Source organism: Onychostruthus taczanowskii, unplaced genomic scaffold (genome assembly GCF_017590055.1).
Source record: "Onychostruthus taczanowskii isolate IOZ18803 unplaced genomic scaffold, ASM1759005v1 scaffold49, whole genome shotgun sequence".
Lineage (NCBI taxonomy): Eukaryota > Metazoa > Chordata > Aves > Passeriformes > Passeridae > Onychostruthus > Onychostruthus taczanowskii.
Window position 1 is genome coordinate 3,595,620 of NW_024502458.1, and position 23,653 is coordinate 3,619,272.

The 23,653-nt window shown below is 36.2% G+C and overlaps 1 protein-coding gene across 12 annotated transcripts in view; it reads left to right on the plus strand.

Moving 5' to 3' along the window:
* SOX6 (SRY-box transcription factor 6) overlaps positions 1 to 23,653 on the plus strand; it is a 369,109-nt gene that overhangs the window by 125,982 nt on the left and 219,474 nt on the right. For all 12 annotated transcript variants that reach the window (XM_041415103.1, XM_041415104.1, XM_041415107.1 and 9 more), the window contains one exon: positions 11,995 to 12,238. In XM_041415103.1, coding sequence (XP_041271037.1) covers positions 11,999 to 12,238 — 240 coding nt within the window. In that variant the 5' untranslated portion in view covers positions 11,995 to 11,998. The remainder of the gene's footprint in view (positions 1 to 11,994; positions 12,239 to 23,653) is intronic.

Here is a 23,653-nt window from a genome sequence, read left to right on the forward strand (position 1 = left end):
AATAATTAGTGCAGGGTTTGTGCCTGCTGCGCTGGGGGTCTTACGTATTTGGATGACCCCCGTCTCTCTCATGACCTTGCTCCACAGGAGCTGCTGGACTGCAGTGCTTTGCCAAGTAGCAGCCTAAGAACTCATGTTCAAATTAAAACATAAATTATTTCTATTTCAGTAGTTTGTGTTTGATTCCTCCCCAGATTATGATCTGCTATAAGCTCTTATGCCAGTCAGAGAAGTAATTTTTTGGTTTTTTTTTTTCTTTTTTTTGAAAGTGCTTGTCTGTGTAAGTGAAGAGATCTTGTTATTTTGAATCAGTTCAAGAGGAATACACTTTAAAAATACTGAGAGCAATGGATACAGTCTGCTACTATTCCTAATCTACCTTACTATTTTTTGTATTTTTCTGCGATGAGTGTTTGGAGGAATATTATCGTGTCATATGATTCCTGCTAATATTGGTAGTTGCTTTTTCATGGAAAACACAGAAATTCCATACTGCAAAAGACCCAACAAATTTTCAATGCCAAGAAAAGTTGTTAAGGATATATCTTTAGATGAGTAAATAGGATTGTTAACCTCAATACAACTGCTCTGATTTACAGTGTCTGAGGATCCGACTCATTCTCAAAAGTCTGTAAGGATTCTGTGTCTGTCATAATTCCCAGATTAAAAGATACATTTTTTTCAGTTCTATACATATTTGGGTTAGAACCACAGGCTGTCTCGTTTACGGTTCGTGGTAGTGAAGATAGCTGTACCAGCTAAACCTGCCTGCAAATCTGTGTGTATGTAATGTGTGTATCATGTTCTGTATGGCACTGCCTTTGAAATTGTTAGCAGAGCCCTCCACAAATGTCCATGAGAAAATGAAACTGTTCAAATCTGGGTTTTGAAGTAATAGTCTGCACATATTATGCAGTGTTTACTTGTCTATTATAAATTATTACCAATAAACATAAGTGGGGAATGGTTACAAAACATAGCCCTGAGCAAAAAAAGAAAAAAAGACACTGTTTGAGAAGATAAGACTTCCTTACAAAAGCAGATCGTATGTTTTATCCTTAATATACAGGAAAAAATGGGTCAGAGATGAAAACCACAATAAGGCGCCGTATATTTCAATGGCAAACATGCTACATCGCAAGTTATAAAAGGATATCTCAGCCTTTTAGCTAAAATCACTTGCAGGGGATTTAACTGAATGTGCACGGTAATGGTAAAAAATATTTAAAATCACTGACAATATGTTAAGTCTGCATTTTAGACCATTGGTCTTTTTACTTTCTAATTATTTGAAACAACTTCATCTGAGCCTTTGGTTCATGTGCTGGCTTGTGTTTTCTTTTGTACTCTGAGAGTTGTTCTTCATTATGTTCTTTAACACATTTAAAATTATTGACACTGAACTTTGAACACTCAGAAATGTGGAGCAATTCCGAGCCTGAGCACTCTTCACCTTTACCCTTATGATTGATTTTGATATGCATGTTTCCTTCTCAGAGAGCAGATGCTGTATTCTATAACCTTCTGTGGAAGTGGGATAGTCGAGGTCCTCAATTACTGCAGATTATTTATTTTTAACAATTTTGTGGTGTGTTACAGAACTGAAACCAAAAGGCAGGGAGAGTTTGTAGTTTACTTTGCAACTGATGCAGTTCCAGAGTGCTGCATGCAGGGACTGCTGCTGCTTGATCTCTTCAAGCTGAATAGTGAAGTGGTGTAAGTTTCTCCTGTGAAGATTACTTTTTAATGTTCTCTGATTCTTTTTAGTGCCTTAGATACCTTAGTGAATTCCTTAAAAAATACAGAACTTTATTTGGGAATCTGATTAGTATTAAACAATTTATTTTTTAAACTAAATAACAGGTAAAATATTTGATGTTAAGTATGTCATGCTAAGACTTTGAATAACAATGTCTTATTTCAGGCTTTTTAAAAAGTCAGTTAAAATTGGTAGATATTTCACCTGTGGAGCTTGTGAAAGGATAGGAGGTTCAAAGTCTCAATAAATTGAACTTTAAATTGTTTGCACTTAATAGCAGCTGATTACCTTAATTAATAGAGGAGAAAATGTTTTGTTGTACTTTATTTGATTTCTTAGAGTGTTGTAATTATTTATCTTTTTTCTTCATATTTTTGTAGTGAAGGTAATTAAAATAAAAAGGAAAACAGCCCATGCAGTGGAGAGTTTGTGGGGAGAAAGAGAGACCTTACCACCGTTGTTCTTGGCCACACTGCCCATCAAATAAGGGGTATTTCTCAAATATTTCATGAGTAGATTTTAGGTAGGCATGTAATCTTTTTCTGAACAGAATGCTGCTCCAGACTACCCACTCCCTTCTCCCAGCAGTAGCTGCAGCTCACTGGTGAATGAGGTGGTTCCTGCAGGGGTCTGTAAACACATTTTGGGGTTCCCATTGTGCACACAGGTGATGATCATATTATATAGACCTTAGATTAAAATAAAGCAGTATTGTGCACAACGCTGCCTTCTAAAAGGTTGGTTGTAAGGACCCTGAACAAAAATCAGAACTTCCCAAAGTTGCAGAAAAATGGGCATTGTGTCTAGTTCTGTTTTATCTGATCAAAATACTCAGGCCTTTAAAATAGTTTTGGGTTTTTGCTACCTTCCTTTCTTCCTCTGTTCCTGCTGGTGCTGTTGTGTGGCTGAGTGCAGTGCACAAGAGCAACCATCAAAGGCCAAAGCCTGGGAGCAGGCTGCAGTTGGGAAATCCAGCTTTTCTGCGTTGCACCTGAGCTCCTGTGGATGAGGCACCTGAGACACGGCACAGCAGGGATTCCTGGTTGGATATGTGGAGCTGCATCTTATCCTCTTCTGCAAGGCTAACAATGTGTTGAAGTAGTCCTTGTGCCTGCTTTATCCAAAGGGTTAGGATTATGTCTGGCTCTGGTGCAGCTGTGCAGGGTGGAAAAAAAGCTCCTTGACCATTACTGCCATTCCTTAATAGTCCTTCAGAGAAAAGCTGATGTCAAAGACTGAGACTTGGCTTTGCTCTTTTCTAACTTGCCCATAGCTGGGGAAGCCTTAAGGAGTATGTGAAGGTGATGTGCATTTTCACCAAGAAATGCACAGGAACTTTGTGCGTATGTTAGTAGTGAATGGAATGTCAACACAGAAGAGATAATCCATTATATCACCCTACAGTGCAAATTTTTCAAGAAGGGTTTAAGTTTCATTTCATTCCTGTGAGCCAGATGAAAATAGTTTTCTGTGTATATATCCTACCTAGGACACTCTTTTGTAGTTTATAGGATGCCCAGAGCTACTGTAGATATAAAACAATTTCTAGTTATTAGATCTCTGCATCACCAAAATGCAAATTTCACTCCTGAATATGTAGGCCACTTGCTGAATAACTTCAAGAAATATATGGTGAAAATGCTATTTTTCATGTATTCAGATTACCTCCTTCAAAGGTTTTCCCAGTTTTTAATATCCCGAAAGTCCTAGTTCTGAGGCAGACTGCAGTTCAAACTTCATTTTCAGTTCTTAGAGTGAAGTCATTTAAATAAACAAATACATGTGGCACGTCATGTGTAGCTTGTGCCAAAGTACGCTAGTTAGAATTAATTTTTATGAAGCCTCACATATATGAGTTTATAATAACAACAATACAGATATGTATGCTCGTCCCTAGCAACTCTGCTGACCCTTGCAGTATTTTAAATGTGCACAAGTAAAATCCCAGCACAGTTCTGATCTGTGTTTATTTTTAGTGTTTCATGAATCACCTCCTTTCGCTGTTTTTTCTATTTTACAAATAAATCTTATTGCTAAATAAACTAGGATATTTGATAGTGAGAATAAAATCTCTCATCTGAATCTCTCATATTTCTCCGTTTTTTTTTTTTTTTTTTGTGTGGTGAATAGCCAGATGGAAGTGTTTACCCTTTAGAGAATTTTAGATCTGATATTTTCGTTATGTTTTGTTTCTTCCTGGTAATTGTGTTGGCACTTTGCTGATCTCAAGTTGTGTGTTATTACAATGGAAGGTGACAATTTGATTGTCTTCAGTTGGAGAAACAAGCAATTTTATATTCACTGAGCTGTCAGGTAACAGTACTTCGCAATACTAAGAGCTCCTGGCAATGTGGTTTGGCACCTATATTTAAGTGCTTTGATGCTTGCATAACCTCTACTGAATCAGAAATGGTTTGCCTGCTAGAAATGTTTTTAGGCTTGTAGTGTAAGGTTTTTATTAAAAGGAAAAATCTGTAACTGAGCTGCAGAGCCATTGTTTTGTGTTACATGGAGGTTCTAATTTGGTGCTTTAGTCCAACAGGCTACAGGTGAGCCCGAAATTGATACTTCATTTCTCTGTCTGCTGAGTTGTTTGGTTTGTCTTAGAGCTGAGAACTAAAAATATGGAAAGGAAGGAGTAGGAAATGGGAGGAGGGGAGAGAAGTCTGGCTGTACTGATATTTTTGTTCTGAAATGCAGAGATGGCATGTGACCTTTCACACCTGTAAGATTGAAAATTAACTGTTTAACTCATCACATGGAATTTCAACTGCTGAAAATGTACCACAAGAGGGAATTAATAAAAGAATTCTGTATTGCATTCTTATATTAATTGCAGCATGTTTTTAGTGGAGCCTTAAAAGGATTTAATGAACCTTTCAGGAATTTATGCCCACCAGGTCTAAGTGTGATCAGGAAGATTTTTAGTTATTAGAACAACTTCTTAACTGGCTTTTTAAGGGAGAAAAAAAAAGAAAGTATTTTTGTCTTCTGTGTAAAGCCTCAAAGTCTAAACATGCTAAAATAAGTTTTCCTTATTTTAGTAATTTTAGGCATCCTTTATCAAAACCATTTATACAATCATTCAGATAAACAAGTAATTCTGATCCATAAAAATATGTGGATTAGTGCTTATTTATAGCAAGCATTGTTTTCTAACTTTATTGTTAAGGATTGCTTTTATTTATATTGTATTTTCTCTTACTTGCTGCCTAGAAAAACAAATCCTAATAAGTTGCTGATGGATAAATTCTTGGCACGCTCACTCTTGTTCCCATAATTATTGGTAAAGATAGCTGGAAGTCAGTACTGCCTTTTTTTTTTTTTTTTTTTTTTTTTTTTTTTTTTTTTCCAACAGTAAGAAATTGGATATCCAGAGACACATGGCCCAGTCATAGGACTTTAAAGGCAGCCATCACTGAGAAGCTAATACCAACCAATTAAACAGAGGTGGTTACGTGATGTAACATTATCAGGAGAAACAATTCATGAGTCAAAGCATTCCAGGGCATATGAGCTCCAGTCCAAAGAACAGTCTCAAGCTGTTTAAATAATGTGACAGCAATATTGTCAGCTAAATATAAACTATAGAAAATATTAACTACTGTGACTGAAGATGAGCACATCCCAGGTGCCAAGTGACTGCTCTTTCACTGCTCTTTTACTGCATTGAGTGTGGGCTTGTTCACCTTAGGCATTTTCAGGGGGATAAAGAGAATGGAGTATTTAGCCTGCTAAACAGACAGGTTGTGATTTTGGTATTTATGAATCCAAACAGACATTTTGGCTTTTCACTGAAAAGTCCAGAGGGGTTGTGAGGCTGTTTTGGTGTGTGCATTTTGATGCTTTCAACTGCTAGGTGAAGAGACAAGAGCTCATTCCCTAACCCTAGTAGGTGACCGTGGCTGCATGGCTGGGAAGGTCACTCTAATAGCAGAACATAAGAAAATGACTTTCCAAAAAATTTCAAGGAGATGGTTTTTTTTCCCTCATCCTTTTTTTTTTTTTTTTTTTTTCAAATGAGAAGAAATACCATAAAAAATACCATAAAAGTTGCTCCCAACCTTCTGAGCTTTGAGGAAGCTTGAATCTGAAGTCAAACTTTGTGATTTGGATTCGTATCTATTAGCAGAATTGTAATTTGCCCGGATTGGAAAAACAAATGCAAGAATAGCTGAGTGTGTATCTTGGAAGCCGTGGGTGTATTGCTTAGCATGATGCTTATTTCAGCCAGAGATTTGGGTGCTCAGTTAACATTTTAGCTGTCATTTCTTGAATCACATTTGCTTCCACTCCCCCTCCCGCCCTTTTATTTCCAAGGTGGTTCCTGCGATTACCATAAACTCTCTAATCTTGCAATGCTGTTTATGATCTCTATGTAACTAATTCATGTAGAATTCCTGCAAAATGAAGCCAAGGAAGAGCTTGAGGGAGTTGAGTTGATTGGCCTGAGGCCTTGCTGTGACTCAGAGCCAGGAACAGAAACTGAGAGATTCTCTCCCATTGCAGCCTTCTCAAGCTATTCGGGCTTTGTGCAGAGGGATTTATGTTGAGGTGTGGGGCCCCAGGAGTACAAAATCTTTTACTAACTGTTCAATTGTGTTCCTAATTCTCCTTGAAAAGAGAGATGAGATTTCATAATTTTAGGAAACAGCTTTTTATTCTAAAATGGCATCAAGATTACAACAGTGAGTTACATTGCTGGGTTCTGCCTACACAACATTATTTTACAGGGCAGAACTGAAAAATATTTTGGCTATTGCTAAAACACATTCATTTTTCTTTAAGTCTGAGCTATAATGCATCTAATGTACCCCACAGCTAAGTGATGATTTGTGAGGGAGGGTCCTGTAACCATGTTTAGTATTATGAGTGGAGTATGCACATTTTAAAACTTGGGAAGGCATAAGATGCTGAGGCTGATTTTTTTTTTTCCTTTTTTTAGTTATGAACACCAGGTTAACATAAAAGTTTAGAAGGAAATGCTTAAAAGGTTATGAGTACTTCTAAAAATGGTTTCTTTTAATTTATTTAGTTCTGGAGTCACCAAAGCACTTAGACATGTGCTTAACTTTTTGAAACCGAGTAGTCCAATTTGAAATTAGTGGACTGCTTGCATACTTACAGTTAATCATGCACTTAAGTACTTTAATCTGGCACTTTGGGGAAAAGGAATGGAGACTGTTCATAAAAGCTCTGTAAGTGAATATATTTCTAATCTAATCTGATTCCAATCTACTGTTGGAGCTGTAGACCTGGGTTATGTCTCTGCTGCAGTCACTAAAGCAGGATGAATTAGTCCATCTGAGCACCATGCTACTGTAGTTGGAGAGCTATCAGAAGCAAGCTTGTTTAAAATTAGTTTGGATATCTGAGCATTACAAAGCAGTCATTTATGTGGCTGCAGTGTAGACATGCCTTTAGGTTTATGAATGCTTTGTGAGGGTGGAGCAGAGCAGAAGCAAAAGTCCCCAGCCAACTATAAGTCTGCTTTGTCATATATCTCATTGTTATTGCTCAGTTTATATGTTTTTGGAACAGTGTCTGGGCCACTGCATTGTTGTTATCCTTTGTTGCTGTACTTTGTGGCTTGATTCTGAAATGTCTGGCAGCTGAAACTCCAGGTCTTGCCTTAATTTCTACTGTAACATTTAATCATCTGAGCAGTCAACAGGGATGGAAGATTTTTCAGGCTTTGGAAACCTTTCATGTTAGGAATATCAGTTAATTGTTTTGAAAAAGAGGATATGGAATTTTTTAAAGAATTTGCGACTGTAGGAAAACCTTAGACAAAAAAAAAAGTATTAACATTTACATTTAGAAAGGTATAACACACACTGGGTGTAGGAAAAAAGGAAAACCTATGTTTTGTGATCTGATTGGCAATCTTCTTTAGGGCAGAGAGAATTTCTTCTCAGGTTTAAAATAAAAAATCAGGTCATGCCGATAGCAAATGAAGCTGTTTGGGACTGTGTTTATCTTTTTGTAGGTAAAAAAACCTGTAGCACTTCAATTTTAGCTTTTCTACCTTGATATCTTTTGATAAATGATCACATTTTGTTTATGTCTCAAATTCAAAACGAGGTAGCATTTATTCTAGTGCTGGAAAATATGGATCAAGGTTTTTTAAATTCTCAGACTTGAGTAGGTGATAGGTCTTCAGTTAATTAGGGCTTTTTTCAACCTCTTCTCATACCCATTAGATATATTTTCCACCTTTAGTGATTGCTGTGTTCAGCTAATCTGTCAATTTAACCAAAGCAACAATTTCACAATGTATTTTCTTTCTGATTGTGTGCTGTGTAATCAATATACTGATATAATGTGAGTGTAATTTCCTCTCTTATTTTATCTCCACTGCACAGTATTATAAATAAACAGCTAAAAAAGAAAAAAGAAAGAAAAGCACCAAACAAATCTGTTGCATCTTCTTTTAAGATTGTACCACTGTAGACACTTGTTCTAGTAAAGTAGAATTGGACCCACTTGATTGCATTTAAATTTTTCATGCTTCAGCAGTTTGTCTGGGAGCACAGTAAAGAAAACCCCCCGAGCGAGGATAGTTTAGAATAATAGAACTTGATTTTGTGTATTATAGCGGCACCATTTGCGCTGCTGTAGTTAGGGTTGTGTCAGCACTTCCATTATAAACCCCTGTTTGCAGGGGTTATAACTAGGGAGATATTTTTTATCAGAAACTTTTTTTTTTAAAAAAAAATCATTCCACTGAGTTTAATTGATAATAGCAGAAAAAAATAAAATAAATTATAATGGAAATTAGTAAATTTCTGATACGTTTTACAAGCCTTATTTATTATGAATATTGATTTTTTTCTTCTCCTCTCAGCAGGGATTTTAGCAAATGCATTTTGAATATTTTAAATAAAATTGGGAAGTTGTTATGGCTTAAAATTTGACTGCTATTCATGCTCATATTTTAACATTGAAATATTTTAACACAACACGCTGCTCTACGGCTTAATTTTATCATAAACATAAACTACTCAACTGGGCCAGAGTCTTCTCCACTGGAATTGAATGAGACCTTGGAGTTATTGACTGAACTCTGCCTTTTGACCTGATGGAATGGTGTGTTCAGAATTCTCCCAAATTGCTGGATAACACCCATCTGCAGAGTTTAAATTTGCTCTGCCTTCCTGATTGTAAACCCAGGCACAACTGGACACCCTCAGAAAACCATGTAAAAACGAAGTATACTCACTGAGTTAATGATTGTGTTGGCAAAAGAACGTGAAGAGCTTAATCTAACAGGCCCCTACACATCTGTCCCTTTAAACCCAATGTTTTAAATCTAACAACTAAAAAGTTACCGTTAAATCTAGTTGTTTTAACAAAGCTTTGGAGAAAATAGAAGTGAAACACACCCCTAAAAATCATGCCACGAGAAAAGCAAGTGCCTGGGAGGCCTGCCTGAGCCTGTCTTCCCTTCCAGGCTCCAAGACTATAGGTGACTGACTAAAGGGCAGCATGGAAGGTGACTGTCCATGATGCAGCAGTGGGGAAATATGGTGGGTGGAGCTAGGAGGCACTTGAACCCTACCCTTGGTCTGTTCTCTTACTCCAGTATGGGAAAAAGTTGCTGGGCATGGCTTGAGATTATTAGTCAATAGGACTTTTTATAATTTTAATTTTAGTGTTAACACAGTCCCTTTTCTCTATGTAATCAACTTCACAGCAGTTGAATGGAGCTTTTTTATTGAATTGTGTTTAAAACATCTTGAATAAGAGGAGGAAGAAAATGCTTCCCTTACAGTGCATTACCAGTGGATAGCTTTGCTGAATGGTCACTTGGGGAAACACCAAAAGCCTGTTTATGAAATAGAGGTGAAGCCTTTCTAGACTAATTATATTCAGCATGTAATTTCTAAACTTCAGTCTGAATTTTGATTTTCAATTAACATTCCCAATTTGAAGATAATTTTCTATTTAATGTAATTGCAGGAAATAATTTATTGGCTGATTAAGACTGAGGGCCCAGCCTTCCTTAAGAAAACAGTCCCTAACAAACCAGCCTTTAAAGCCAACTCGTAGCTTTGGACAGATTCAGCCTATTTTTGCAGCTGCAGAGTTGTGTTTAATTAGGATTGTGCGGTATTATTCATTGGTGCAGTTTGTAGTTGAAATTATTCTTAAGAGACATTTTCATTTCTAGTTTTGTGTCATGATTAATTTATGGTGAAGAAACAGCCATAGCTCTTGCTTTACACAGAAGCTCGTTCAGTATGAAACAGGAATAAGATCTGTTGAGAAGGTGAAAGAAAGGAAAAACCTTTATTGTGACTTTCGATTTTCATGTCGGGTTTTCAAATTGCTCAAAGCATGACTTATATTTTCATGTGAGTGATTGCATTAACGTGACTACTTTAATGAGAAAAAGGAAAGCAACCTTTTATTTTATCTTGGATCATAGCAATTACGAGCCAGAACCTTTGGAAGTACACACGATAATGCCGGTTGCTGAACTCTTGGCATGTTCTCTGTAGCATCAACACAAATTCTTTAGCATAGGAAGAATGCAATGCACGGTTTAAATTCCTCAGTTCTGCTTATTGGCAACACTCATGTTAGACTCCCACTTACACTTAGGCTTCCCTAAAGAAAACACAAACCTTTTTTCCCCCACCAGTATCGAGTTTAAGAGGCAGGATTATCTCTATTTACAGAATAGTTATTCTAAATAGGTATCAGTGTTTTAATATGTTTCAGAGCACTTCAAAGCTTGTAATACTTTCATATTGAACTGTACATAATTAGATTAGTTGATCCTATATTAATTTTTTTTTCACTGTAGGATACTAAATCTGAACTCCCTCATTAATTGTGAGAAATTTAGCATTAGCTGTTAAATCCTATGTGAAACACAGGCTGCTACATAAAAACTACTGTTTAAATTGGAATTAACTTAATTATTTTTCTTTGCACTTGATATTTCCTTCACTGTAATATTCATGAATGCATGTGACAGATTTGTAAATTTAACTGTTAGTCTCAGATTTCCAGACCCTTTAATCAGTATTTATTTGTCTGTAGAAACAGTACTAGCAAGTTAATGATTTGCTAATTTGAAAAATGCTCATGTGGTTTCCTATGTTAACTGATTTGTGCATTTTTAAAGAAATGGTATGAAATCAATTATTGTTAAAAAGCAATTAAGGTGAAGATCTTATTCCTCAGTTTCTCAGCAATTTTGGTGTCAAGGATATTCTGAAGTTACTAAGACCTGGGAAAATAACTAATATATTTTAGCTGTCCCTTTTCAGGTTTATTAATGATTGTTTTAACAGTTGCAGTTAATCTTACTAGAAATTTTAAATGACAGTGTTTTCAGATTTTGAGTTGAAGTCAGTAATATTTTCATCTAAGTGCAGAAACTGTGGCGAAAGCTGTGTTTGCATATGAGATGGTAGTGAGAGGCCATTATTAGGAAAAGGCATTTAACATAAATCAGTGCATTTATTCATTGCACTTTTAAGTAATTCAAAGTATTTTGTCGAGCTATATCCTGTACTTCGTGTCTAATATGAAAGGAAACATAATTATTTTAGTTTTTAGTTTGAACTGCATAATGTTACTAAGGTATTATCCATCCATTTAATAAACCTTTTAGGTTTAGAACACTTTTCACATGAGCTTCTCAAAACACTTTCTTAAAGGTATAGCTGGACAAAATTTTAAATCATCTAAAATCAGTACAGCTTTAAACAAACAGCAAAAGGACTCATGTAGCAGAATTTGAAATGGATTTAAAATTTATTCTCATATTTGTAAAAAGCATCTTCTGCTTGCAAGGAATGAGGTCAGGTAAGCATGATGAGCTCTCTCCTTTAAAGGTTTGCTTGTAAGCTTCAGGTTGCTTATGGGAGTAAGAGTTTAAAGAATTGAACTCATACAGAATCAACATGAAAATACCAATAAAATCACTATTTTCTTATGGCTGGAGAAAATCATATTGTTTGACAAGTCTAAATGAATAGAACGATGTCATATAACTTAACCCTGACCTTGTCTTGGCATCAAGGAATACTTTTTCCTCAGTGTTTTGGGTCCAGACCCCCAAGCCTGTGCTTTTTAGAGTATTTCTGTTGGCTGCAGGTGATTAATTTCTTACTGTTCTAGGCAGGTGTGATGCACTTAGAGGACTGTTTCGCGCTAGATTTTTTTTTTTGTCACTGAGCACCAATGTTTTCTCTTTGTCTCCTTTTCATGTCTCGCAGAAGAATGTCTTCCAAGCAGGCTACCTCTCCATTTGCATGTGCAGCTGATGGAGAGGAAACAATGACCCAGGACTTAGCATCACGAGACAAGGAGGAGGGCAACAGTGATCAGCACGCGGCCCCTCATCTGCCTCTACACAATGTCATGCACAACAAACCTCACTCCGAGGAGCTACCGACCCTGGTCACCACCATCCAGCAGGACCCCGAGTGGGATGGAGTCATCTCAGCCCAACACAGAATGGTGAGTTTTGCTATCCCCACGGGGGCTTTCCAAATTTAGCGCTGTAAGAGATTGCTCGCTGCCCTTTGGGAAGGCGTGTGCAGGTGTGAAGCTTTTTAAATGTTAAAGCGTCGGCAGTAGATCAACATCATATGGTGTAATTGTAAATTACAATTGTATAATTTACTTAAGTATACAGGTCTATTTGAATGAGGTCATTTGATGAGTTCACCTTCTGAAAGGAAATGCATCTATTTATCATGTTTTCATTCATACCTTGATTTATGTCATAACCTTTCTAGCTCATATATTCAAGCATTAATTTCTGACAGGAGGATGTAGCTCACAACTGTTTGTCATCTGCAAAGTGTTGTGCTGAAGGAAAAAACTTTAATGTATTTTTTTTTACTTGTCTCTCAGAAACAAGAGCTACCAAATGTAGAATATTATATCTTTATATGGCAACAAAGAAGCTGGCATTTTAGATGACTCAAAAGAAGCTGGCATTTTAGGTGACACAAACATCCTACTGTGCTTTTAGGAAGTTAGAACTTTTGGTGGGGGGGAAAGGTGGTTATGAGTAGCTAGATCACCACTTAGTCACAGGTGACGTTGGAAATGATCAGAATTATTATCCCTATTCTTTTCAGTAGACTAAATATAATTTATTTAGTGGTTGTAGCTCTGTCTCTGAATCCCCAAAACTCTGCAATAAATGGGCAGGCTGAATAAAGGCTAAATGGGCAGAGCATCTTAGTCAATTTATTTTCCTTGTGTGTATTCCTCAGAAACAGAGTTCCACAGAACTAAGGTATGTGGAGCAGCCAGGTGCTCTGTAAATGTAGAACATAATTCCAGATTCTCTTGAAAGTGACTTTCAAAAACCTTAAATTCAGACAATTACCTTAAAAAGAATAATTTGCATTTTCATAAAATTTCTCAATTTCCGTTAAATATCTACGAGCAGATTTTTTTTTTCCAGCAAATCTTTTTTTTTTCCTGTACAAATCAGCAGATTTAAATAATTTTAGCACAATTGCAGAATTTTTTTAGCACCACTAAAAATAATGCACTCATTTCAAATTTGACTAGATATAATAATTCTAATGCATTAATCAACAGAGATAGCAGAGTTCTTTGTGCATATTATCATGTCTGGAGTTAGTTAAATAATAGCACTACAATAAGATTAATTTTGTTAATATAATGTTGGGGGTTTTTTTTCTCCTAAAATCCAATTGATTCAAGAGATCAAACCAAACCAGAAAAATGCTGTCTAATCTATAATGCACAATTTAACCCAGTGCAGAAATTTCTGTCAGGTCTAAAATATTCTTAGGTATTTGGGTGACTGTCATGAAGAAGGCAAAACTTCCACTGCAAAATCACTTAAAAATATTATAGATTAGCAATTTGGAAAGGTAAATTGTAAATTGTATTTATGGCTTATATGCAGAATTTTGGACAGAGAGTCACTCATTTGCCCAAGTTATGCAATAAGGGCCTTAGAATAATTTTAACTTCTGTGCTATCAGGAGGACAAGCTGCATGCAGACTAGAAAGGACTGATCCAGATTGTTGATGGAAAAAGTTAATCTGTGAATTCATCAGCTACTTCTCCATTCATTCAGAGAGGCAGGTGCACTCTTGGAATTTTGATATTAGGACACCAGTATCATAGATAAAATTACTCCGTGTCCTAGAGAGAAAGGAACTCCTAGATTCCAGCAGCCTCTCCATGCTTTTTTTTTTTTTTTTTTTTTTTTTTTTTTTTTTTTTTTTTGTTCAGCCTGTTCCTTGGACCTGGAGTGAGCTGAAATGGTTGGCCCTTGTACAGTGTGATCATTTGTGCTCATATTGCTCTGGAGGGGTTTGCAGTCCCAGTGTCAGAGAGCAATCTCTGTTTCCTTTCCTAATGCTGCACTGTCATGTCAACACTCGCTGTACCTCCGGACAGGCACGAATCACTGCACAGCCTCTCATGTTTCAGAACAGGTGCATAAACTTTGCTTGAGGGACTTAGCACTCTGGTTTTCCTATCTCCTTTTTCCAGTAAATATTCCATGTAGATGAATGTCCTGAAAATCATTAGCAGTTTCCACAAGTCCCTAGGCTTAAATCTGGTGGTGGATATATGTCAACCTTATTTCACAAGCTCTCAGCTAAACCAAATGGATCTTTTTTTTTCTTCCCAGCTCAAAGCTGAGTCTAATTTACAAGGCTTGGCTACCAGTGAAGACTGAAATTCTAAGACATGTTTTTTGGCTGCAATTAAAAGAGCTCTAAATGTACAGAGCAAGGTCCAAGTGTATTTGCAGTTAGGTGACTTAGCTTGTGAGACCACAACAGTGAAGTGGAGAAATTTTGTTTTTCTCCTTGAGGGACTCTCATTTAAGCACCATGTTCGATTTTTCATGATTATTTTTTCCTCACTTAAATATCTTCTTTATGAGCAAACATGTAAGCCTATATTCATTGCAGACAGTTTCTCTGAAGTATCTCAGTCAAGCAGGCATTTATATTGTTAAGAAAGAATTTAGAGGAGCCTACAACTATCCTGATGAAAACATGTTCATACTCCTTAGAGGGAGGAGAGACATTTCTTTCCAGACAGACAGATTCCAGAAGGTGGGTTGGGCAATTCTGAGATAGGTGCTGTGGCAGGGACCGCTTTTTTACTTAATAAACCCAAATTCCCCAAAGGTAAGCACTTTCTGACCTTTCCCAGACGGATCCTTTAGAAGCAGATTTGAAGAAGCACCTGTTCATAGCATTTACTTTGAAAGTAAAGACAGTAGTGCTGTCATTAAAATGCATCAATAATGTGTGTTGTCTGCTTAAAAGATAGTAAATTCAAAGAATGCTGTGTCGACATATGGGGAGGAAAAATTTCTCTTTTATCTGGTATCTAATTAAGAGCACAATCCTGCATCCTTTCTGTCCTTAAAACTACTAAGGAGTTCACTGGAATTTGAAAGAGCACACAGTATGCATCATAATTTGCTACGAGGGCTGTGCAGATCTCAAGTTTAGAAAAGATACCGTAGGAGGGCAATTTTAGTGAAAAAAATTGGGTTTTTACCCAACATTTATGGTACGCAGCACTTTCTGTAATGTAAGATACCTTTAAACTACATTGTTCATTATCAGAAAAAAACCACACTGGCTAGAAATGTTTTCAAACTTTCACTCCCTTTTGATATCAGGCATTGCTTTCCACTGAGTCCTTTGTGTATTCTGAATGTCTGGAAGCCAAAATATTTTGTTTTAACTCCTACTCTATAGTATTTCCCAGCTGTGTACTTATATGGTGTAATAAAAGGATTTAACAAATGGGAAATAGCAGCTGCATTTGGAAATTCCCTTTGTGCTCCCTTTTCATTTGACAGATTCAGCAATGTGTAACAACTGTAACGTCAGACCTGTAATGATTTATACTGCCAGTATCATTTCACCAGCCAATTTGATGTTACAGCGGGGGGAAGATAAAGCAACCCAAAGATCTCTGTAAATTCATATTACTGAGCTGCAAAGATTATACTTAAGTTTCTAACTGTAACTTAGTATAAAATACCCGGCTCTCTGGGTATTTATTGCTGATTATAACCCTACTAGAAAATAAAACCTATTTCAGGCTAAGGCCATATCTATTAGTTGTGGTAAACTGTAGGGAAGAGGGCACAGTGGTACTAAGATAATGGTGAAAGTATTGTGCCTTGTCCAATGAGACAGCGAGAAGCAGGCAAGAAAATAGTCAAATTTTTTACATTGCATCCACAATCTGTCTCTGTTAAGGCAACAGAGAGGATGTGCTGGAAAGGCCAAAAATACTTAATTTTGCTAAATTTAATAGCAATTCAATTGTTGTATCCTTGCAATATATTTATTGGCCAGCATGTAGAGAAATGGAAAATATTAATATGTTTGCTCACTGGGGAATCAGGAATGGCCCCATCTTCATACAGAGTCCCACAAAGCCCCTGAGGTAAATTACTAAGTTTTTTAAATTTTTGCTGTGAAGTATCAGGAGAAAGCAGGGCCAGCAAGAAAATGCTAATTTAGATGGAGAAGTGACTTTAGCTTCTTTGAGGAATGGGGTGGTGTATTCCCATGCTATTAAGGCTGGACTTGGGACTCATGAACAATAAATTTTAGCAGCTTTAATCTAAAGAAATCTGAGCCCTTTCTCCAAAATGCACAATTTCTCATCTGCTCCCAACAGTAACTAACCCACAGAGAGCTAAGTTCTCTTCCCAGCCCCAATCCTGGTGTAACAAACAGGGCTTGTGAGGAGCTCACAGGCACTGTTGGGATCACTGGGTGGCCACTGGACACACTTCCCCCCCTGCCCACGACCCCAGGGCAGTTGGCAGTGGGAGTTAGTGAGACAGTGTGTGCATGCACTGGATGAGGGCAGGCACAGCTCTTTTGCTCTGCTGTTATTTGGATGGGAGGGACTCTTACAGGGAACCCCTGCAGCAAATCCAGTCTCAGCAACAGGTGTTATTTCCCTGGGACCGAGGGAAACCAAACACAGATACATACACAAATTAAGTTAATTGTCTCCAAATATGTGCTGTGTTTCCATGTACATTTTGTAACATCATTCAGAGACCCCTTGGATTTAGAAACTAATTGTATCTCATTGGATTTTATCTCAAATGGCAGCATTGACAGATATTTCATAATTACGTCAGGACTCTATCTTTTGTTGACTTCTTGCCAAAGGAGTGAAAGGCTTCCTACCTTTCCACTGTGGCTGCCTGTACATCTCAGCAGTGCTGAGAGCAAATTTATATATGCAGCAGAGAAACTGAAGATCTTTTCATATCACATGAATTTGTTCCTTTTAAAATAATTTTAAATCACCAAGTATCACATTTTGCTTTATATAGCTTTAGCAAAGCTACTGCCACCAGAAAGACAGAAATAGGTGGTATCCTAAAGGTCTTAATATTTTGGTGCTTCTGTCTCTACATAAAACAGGCACAATCCTGTTGCTCCCCCCCACCTCCTGCTCCATGTTATTAACTTCTCATGTTGGAGGTTCTTCCCTTTAAGGAAAATAAACTCAGGTGTTTAGGGAAGATCATTGAAAAACATTTACACATGCTAAACACTGTGAATTTGTTGTTATATAAATTCATGGCTTCAAATTCTCGAAAGTTATAGATACAATTACATGTTTTGAAATTTTATTTTTGGTTCCTTTATGGGCTGAATATGAACATATAAAATGCATCAAACATAAATGCCCTAAACTCTGGCAATTCTGTTTCTGCTAAATTGCTCATGCAGCTGTTATTTACATGTACAAATCTGAGTTTTGTGATCATCGAAAGCAATCCTACTCTGCTTGTGATATTATTTCTGCATGCCAGGTAGTGCATTAGAATTTTTATCTAACTAAAGAGATAAATACCTACATATATAATTGCATGGGTATGAAGTTTTGGCTGAAATTAAAGGGTGTGTAAAAGCTGAGGATATGGTATTTTTTTTATTTCCATAAAATAAACATCTATGAAAAATATATTGCAGAAAAGATAGAATTAATTATTTTTCAAGCATGTTGTTCTGATTCACAAGGCATTCAGGTATGTGCTTAACTTAACTTTATTAGAACTACTGGCAACTATAATATTAAGCACATGTCTAAAAGTTTGAAATATCAAGGACTTAGTTTTACTATCTTTAGCATAAAAAGATGTTAACATTTCATATTAAAAACAATAAAACAATTTCCTAGAAGCGTGCAGGATAATGTGTTTAGTGGAGGTGGTGAAATATAAAATTGAACTTTATTTGAAGAAGAATCAAGTAATTGTTCCTGTTGGCACGCTTGTTTTATTTATTTTATTTTCATTTTGACATCGTATAATTTTTCTTTTCTAAATGCACAGCCTATTTTAAACCTTTCCCTATATTCTAGAGTGAACTGTGTTTAAACAGAATTAATCATCACCTGAGTTCTTTGCAAAAGACTTGTGGTTTATGTTCATCTAAATCTGTAGTAATTTTATTCCTTTCTCCTATTTTAACATTTCTTATTTTTATGAAGCAATTTCTGAAAACTTTTAAATTCACTTCTGTATATTGACATGAATTTTTTCAAAAGTAGAAGCATTAACACGTTCTAAATTGTTAATTTTTTTTTTCCTTGGGCAAGAAGGAATCAGGTATGCATGCTGATTAACACACTCCAGTCATTAACATGTGATTATGTGGGCTGCATATTGAGCACCTGCCAAAAGATAAAATCCAGCACTTTACTACATCTGTGCAAGGACTTTTTGCATTTCTTTTGTACTTTGACAGCTCAAGAAAAAACAGACTTTGGTATCTTTGTTCAGCATAATAAAACTGTGTACATAAAATATCTTCATGGAGGAAGGAAAGATACGACATATATTTATTTTAATCTTTGAGACTATGAAAAACCCAGGGACTGAGACTTACACAGCACCAAGTGTAATATGAATCTCCTAATGTACTGTATCACTGACATTATATACAGTTTATAACATTCCTGCATGTTTATAAGGATTATCTGTTCTGGGATTCAGCCAATGTTATTGTAATTCACAGCAATTTTATGTGATACCTTTATGTCTCATAAATTTCTTGTTTTGATTTCAATCTTCCAAACGGTTCATCAGTGTTTACCTTAAAGAAATACAAGTACTCTATGCAGCAGGCTGGTTTCCTGTGTGCATTCCTCTGCAAAAGCTAAAAGGGGGACATAAAGCATGTAATACTTGTCATGTAACTGTATACAGAGGAGGATTTTCATGTGCATTTGATATTGCTAAAAACATAAAGACAAATTTTATTTTTATATTTACAATAGACCTACTTATAAGTTGGACAATTAAGATGACCTAATGGGGGAAGTTAGATATATACAAAGTGGTCTGGAATATCCAAGCCACACAATCCTTATTTTATTTGGCAACTTCTGACGAGCATGCATCACAAAATATGTGTCCTTATTTACCCAAGAGGTAAACAGTGCTGATCAGCTGGGACTGATCACAATGCTTCTTCAGTTTCAGTTTAGATGAAAATGTAAGTCTAAATAATCATTTTGTAAATGGCTGTCCATTACTTTTTCCTTAATAAGAGCATTTAACCAAAGTGCAGGGCATAAAGTCGCAATATTGTTGTGATTTATTACCAAACGTAAACACAGGGAGTTAGGACAGATGGTATTTGGATAATTAAGGAAATCCTTAGCATCCAACTCTTACAAAAGCACATGAGTTTATGAGTATCATTTGTGGGTGAGTTGATTGCCATAAAGAAGTGATTTCTCATTGTATTTAAAAAATTTGAGGTGTTTTTCTGTTGTGGAATGGAGCAAAATGCCTGTCAACATGTTTCAAATAACTGCTTGTTTGTAAATAGAAGGGTTTGAAACACAAAGCTGAAAAATTGTAACCTTCTGAAATCCATGTACCCAATGTTGGCTCACCTGATTTGCTCTAACACCTGAGTAGCAAGGGATTGCTGCAGTAAAGCAATATAATATAAAATATAATATATTTTACACAAGACAAAACGTCCCTGCCTATGCCTTCCAAACAGCTGGTTTTGCAGTGGCCTCTTCATAAGACCATACTTGGATTAAATATACTAGATTATTATGACATCTCATTTTCAAACCTCTGATCTAAAGTTATTTTCTTTCTTTTTTTCTTTCTTTCTTTTTTTTTTTTTAATTCTCAATTTAACATATTATTCTTGGCATAGAGCTTACTGTTGTGTTGATTCTTCTTGAGGTTTTTAGAGGCGTATAAAAGATGGAATACAAGCCCTTTACAGATTGTATTCAGCCTGTATTTCGGCAGCGAAATCAGTATAAGTTTTATCAGAGTAAATGCTGAGTAAAAGACTTGAAGCTTTATTCCATTACTTGCCATTTGCCCTCCCACTAGCATAATTTGCTGAGACTTAACAAATGATGTTCTCTCAATAGCTCATAGCAGTCATTCTCAAGCCTTGGATTTAAATAAATCTTTCTTAATAAAACTTTTGTGTTTTTTTCTTAATCAGATGAGAATTGGAAATGATCACTTAGATTTTTAATTTATTTTAATTCTATTTAATTAAATTCCTCAAAATGGGAAACCATATTTAATGTAGTGATTGGAAATGATTTTGTAAACATTTGCTTTCATTATATGTTAACTCCAGACTAGTTCCAAGTGCCAGCATGCCTCTAGTACTTGGAATCAAAACCACTCTGGATATCCAACTTTCCTGGGGTGTTTACATGTGTCCCATTCAATGCAGAGACAGATAAATATCCCTTTATACCAGAAAAGCCTCATCCACATGGAAATAAGCAATTCAGCTAACACATTTTATGTTAGTAATATTTGCTTTCTACTTCTTGGCCATTCATCCTGTGATTTCAGTTGAACTCTTACAAACAGTTTTCTCTCTGGCTATTAAAGTGGGATTGCAGTCGTCAACTTTCAATCAAAGTTGATCACAGTTATTATTAAATTGGTAACTAACACTGTGACCTTGATTTTGTACAGCCCTCAGCTTCATTTCAGAAGGTTTCCTCTTTTCTCACCTTCAGAGAGCTCCAGAGGATCCGTCCTCCCTATGTGAAATGTAAATGCTGCCATTAAAATCCACAGCCCTGTGCACTTCCCCCCATTTAAGATTCCTGACAAGAGAATCCAGCTCACCAGGCTGTTGGTCTGTCCTTAACCCTTAGGAGGACACCAAACAGAGATCTTTTCCTAAGCCAGATTTACCCCCTTATTTTGTACCTTGGCTATTTGGAGGAAGGAGCAAGAATATTGAATTGTCTTTTTAGCCTGTAATATTTCACCGACAGAACTGTAATGTTGCATCTGTTTGCTCTATTTTGGAAGTAAAAAGACTTCATAGAAGGTGAACAAGTTGGTTCATGGTTCAGCCTTCAGGTATTGCTGTAGATATTAGCTTCCCAATATGAAAAATACTGGATCAGTTATCAATACCTTTATTTATGTAGTTTTCAGCAGTACTCACTCATTTATCCTGTTAAAACCAGTGGGAGCACTGGTGGAAAATGAGTTACTTGAACTATAAGAATCTAACTACACAAGAAAATTTTTTTTATACTAACAAGAAAATTATTATTTGCTCAATCCTTTTTCAGTAGAAACATCTAAGAACCTCTAAGGATTTTCCTTTCTTTATGGAGAAACCATGAGCTATCTTTTTGAAGAATATAACCCATGTAACTTGTGAAATTTAGGAATGCACTTGCTAAAAATTAATTTTCTCAGAGTAAGAGACCTACTGAACTATCTTTACATATTATCTTAGTGTAACAGTTTTAAAGGAATTGTTGTGGTGTGTGAAGAAAATACCATGTGCGTAGTCACAGAGTCCCTGTCTTTATTTTCACCAAGTTTGTAATTATTCAGAAGTGTTCCTGCCATTACCAAAGCTGTACTTGAGCCATTCACAGCAACTCTAAAAGAAATAGCCGACAGGTCACTTGTTTACACCAGGCAGTCTGGAAAGCTGGTAAGACTAAGGAAAATGTTGTTGGACCACATACATTACAAAAATTTGAGGTTGGTTAAAGTATACTGTCCCTCTAACATGAGAAAGGTCAAGGATAGACCTAGGAAAGCTTTTCCCATGTTGTGCTGGAACTCTTCATGTTGTTTTCCAATTGACACGCAAGAAAGGTGGAGGTTTTAGTAAAAGTATGATTTCATGCAGGGGCTATCTATCCCTGAACAAGTCATCCATAGTGTTTCAGTGTCCATGCCTTGCTACTTTTGGGTTTTCTGTCTTTTGTACATTTATTTATTTTTCTCCATTTTGTACACTTTGAACTTAATCCTTACATTTTAGTGTCTATATATGGGCATTTAAGCTGTTATAATAAGAGAATTTTGTGAAAACACTAACTACGGTGGGTTGAATGATCAGTAATGAAATTTGGGCTGTGCTAATGAGCTGGCAAGAAAATGTAGACAGGAAAAATGCCATTTATTTACATTGATATGAAACGCCAATGTTTCAAAAATAGACTTAGTTTTAGCCCTGCTGAATAGTAAGCAGCTGAAATAGTGGTCCAAAACTGAGTTTGTCTCTTCAGGTGTTGAGCAGTAAGATTTTCTGGGTTAGTCATCTCTGCAACTAAACAGCTTTGCAACTTTAAGCATTTTTACCTGACACAGGCAAAGAGTAAAGAGTAACATAGAAAATCATTGTGCATGTAAAGATTAAGATAGAAAATAATTCAGATCTGTTCTTTTTTTGTTTAAGAAGCTGTCTTCAAACTTTATGGTTTGCCAATTTTTAGAGACCACTCTGGAAAGGCCTCCATTGTGGTGGACAAATATCCCTGTGCAATCCCTTATGCATTCTGGTACAGGTATAAATAGTTCTACTATTATCCAGTATTATTGTGCAGCTGGGAGGATAGCTTTATAAATCCAGCAAAAACAGTAGCACCCTGAAGAAGCATGCCCTGTGTTAAATATTTTATCCATAGACTAAATGTTTTCTATTTATCTGATTATATTTTCCATATTTCCCCCTGCTTACCTGGAAATCACTGAAATTGGTGAGAATAGCACACCATGAAAAATGTACCTTTCAAAGGGAAATGTCATGTGCTTAAGACATTGTTGCAAGTTTAGACTTAAATTACCATTTTTACAGAAATACATGAATTTTAAACCTGAGAATCCAGGGATATATCCCTTGTCCAGTGTATTATGGAGCTACTGGATTGATTTGGGCACCAGCTTGTCTCCACATACTAGATATTCATATCAGTCATATTTTATTATTAATTTTCTTATTGTTATCAGTGATGCTGAGAAAAGCTGACTTGCATAGAAAATTTTCATCAGTGCTGATGGATTTCTCATTTGGAATTTGCAAAATAGAACATTTGAGTTGATCTTGGCTAGGCACCTTTCTTGTCTTTACTTCCTCTTCCATGATCTTGGAAAATACATGAAAAAAACCCTTAATGGCATCCTTTCTTTTCTCTCTTCAGATCAAACAAAGTGAGAATTCCTCATTCTGTAAAAGATGGCATCAAAAAGCTTATTAAGATATGTGTTTTTATTGAATTGCTCCATATTCATGTTCAAAAGGACCAGGTTCTCCTTTCCTAAGCATGAATTTTTGGGCTTGTTGTACTTTAGGAAGCGTGGTGGTCCTTTTCCATCTGAACTCCAGACTTTCTAAGGAAAGTGTTTTATATATTAGAGCAAGAGGACCAAGAAACAATTTGCAGAGGTGATATCCCTCTTGTTTCAGAGAGCACACACAATCCACTAGATTTTTCAGAGGATATCTGGATGTATTAGGAGGGTCTCTGTGTGCTGCTCAGTGCAAATTAATTTTTGAGAGTCAGGTGTCTGCATCTGATGTATGTGATAGTTGCACTTTTGGTCTTGT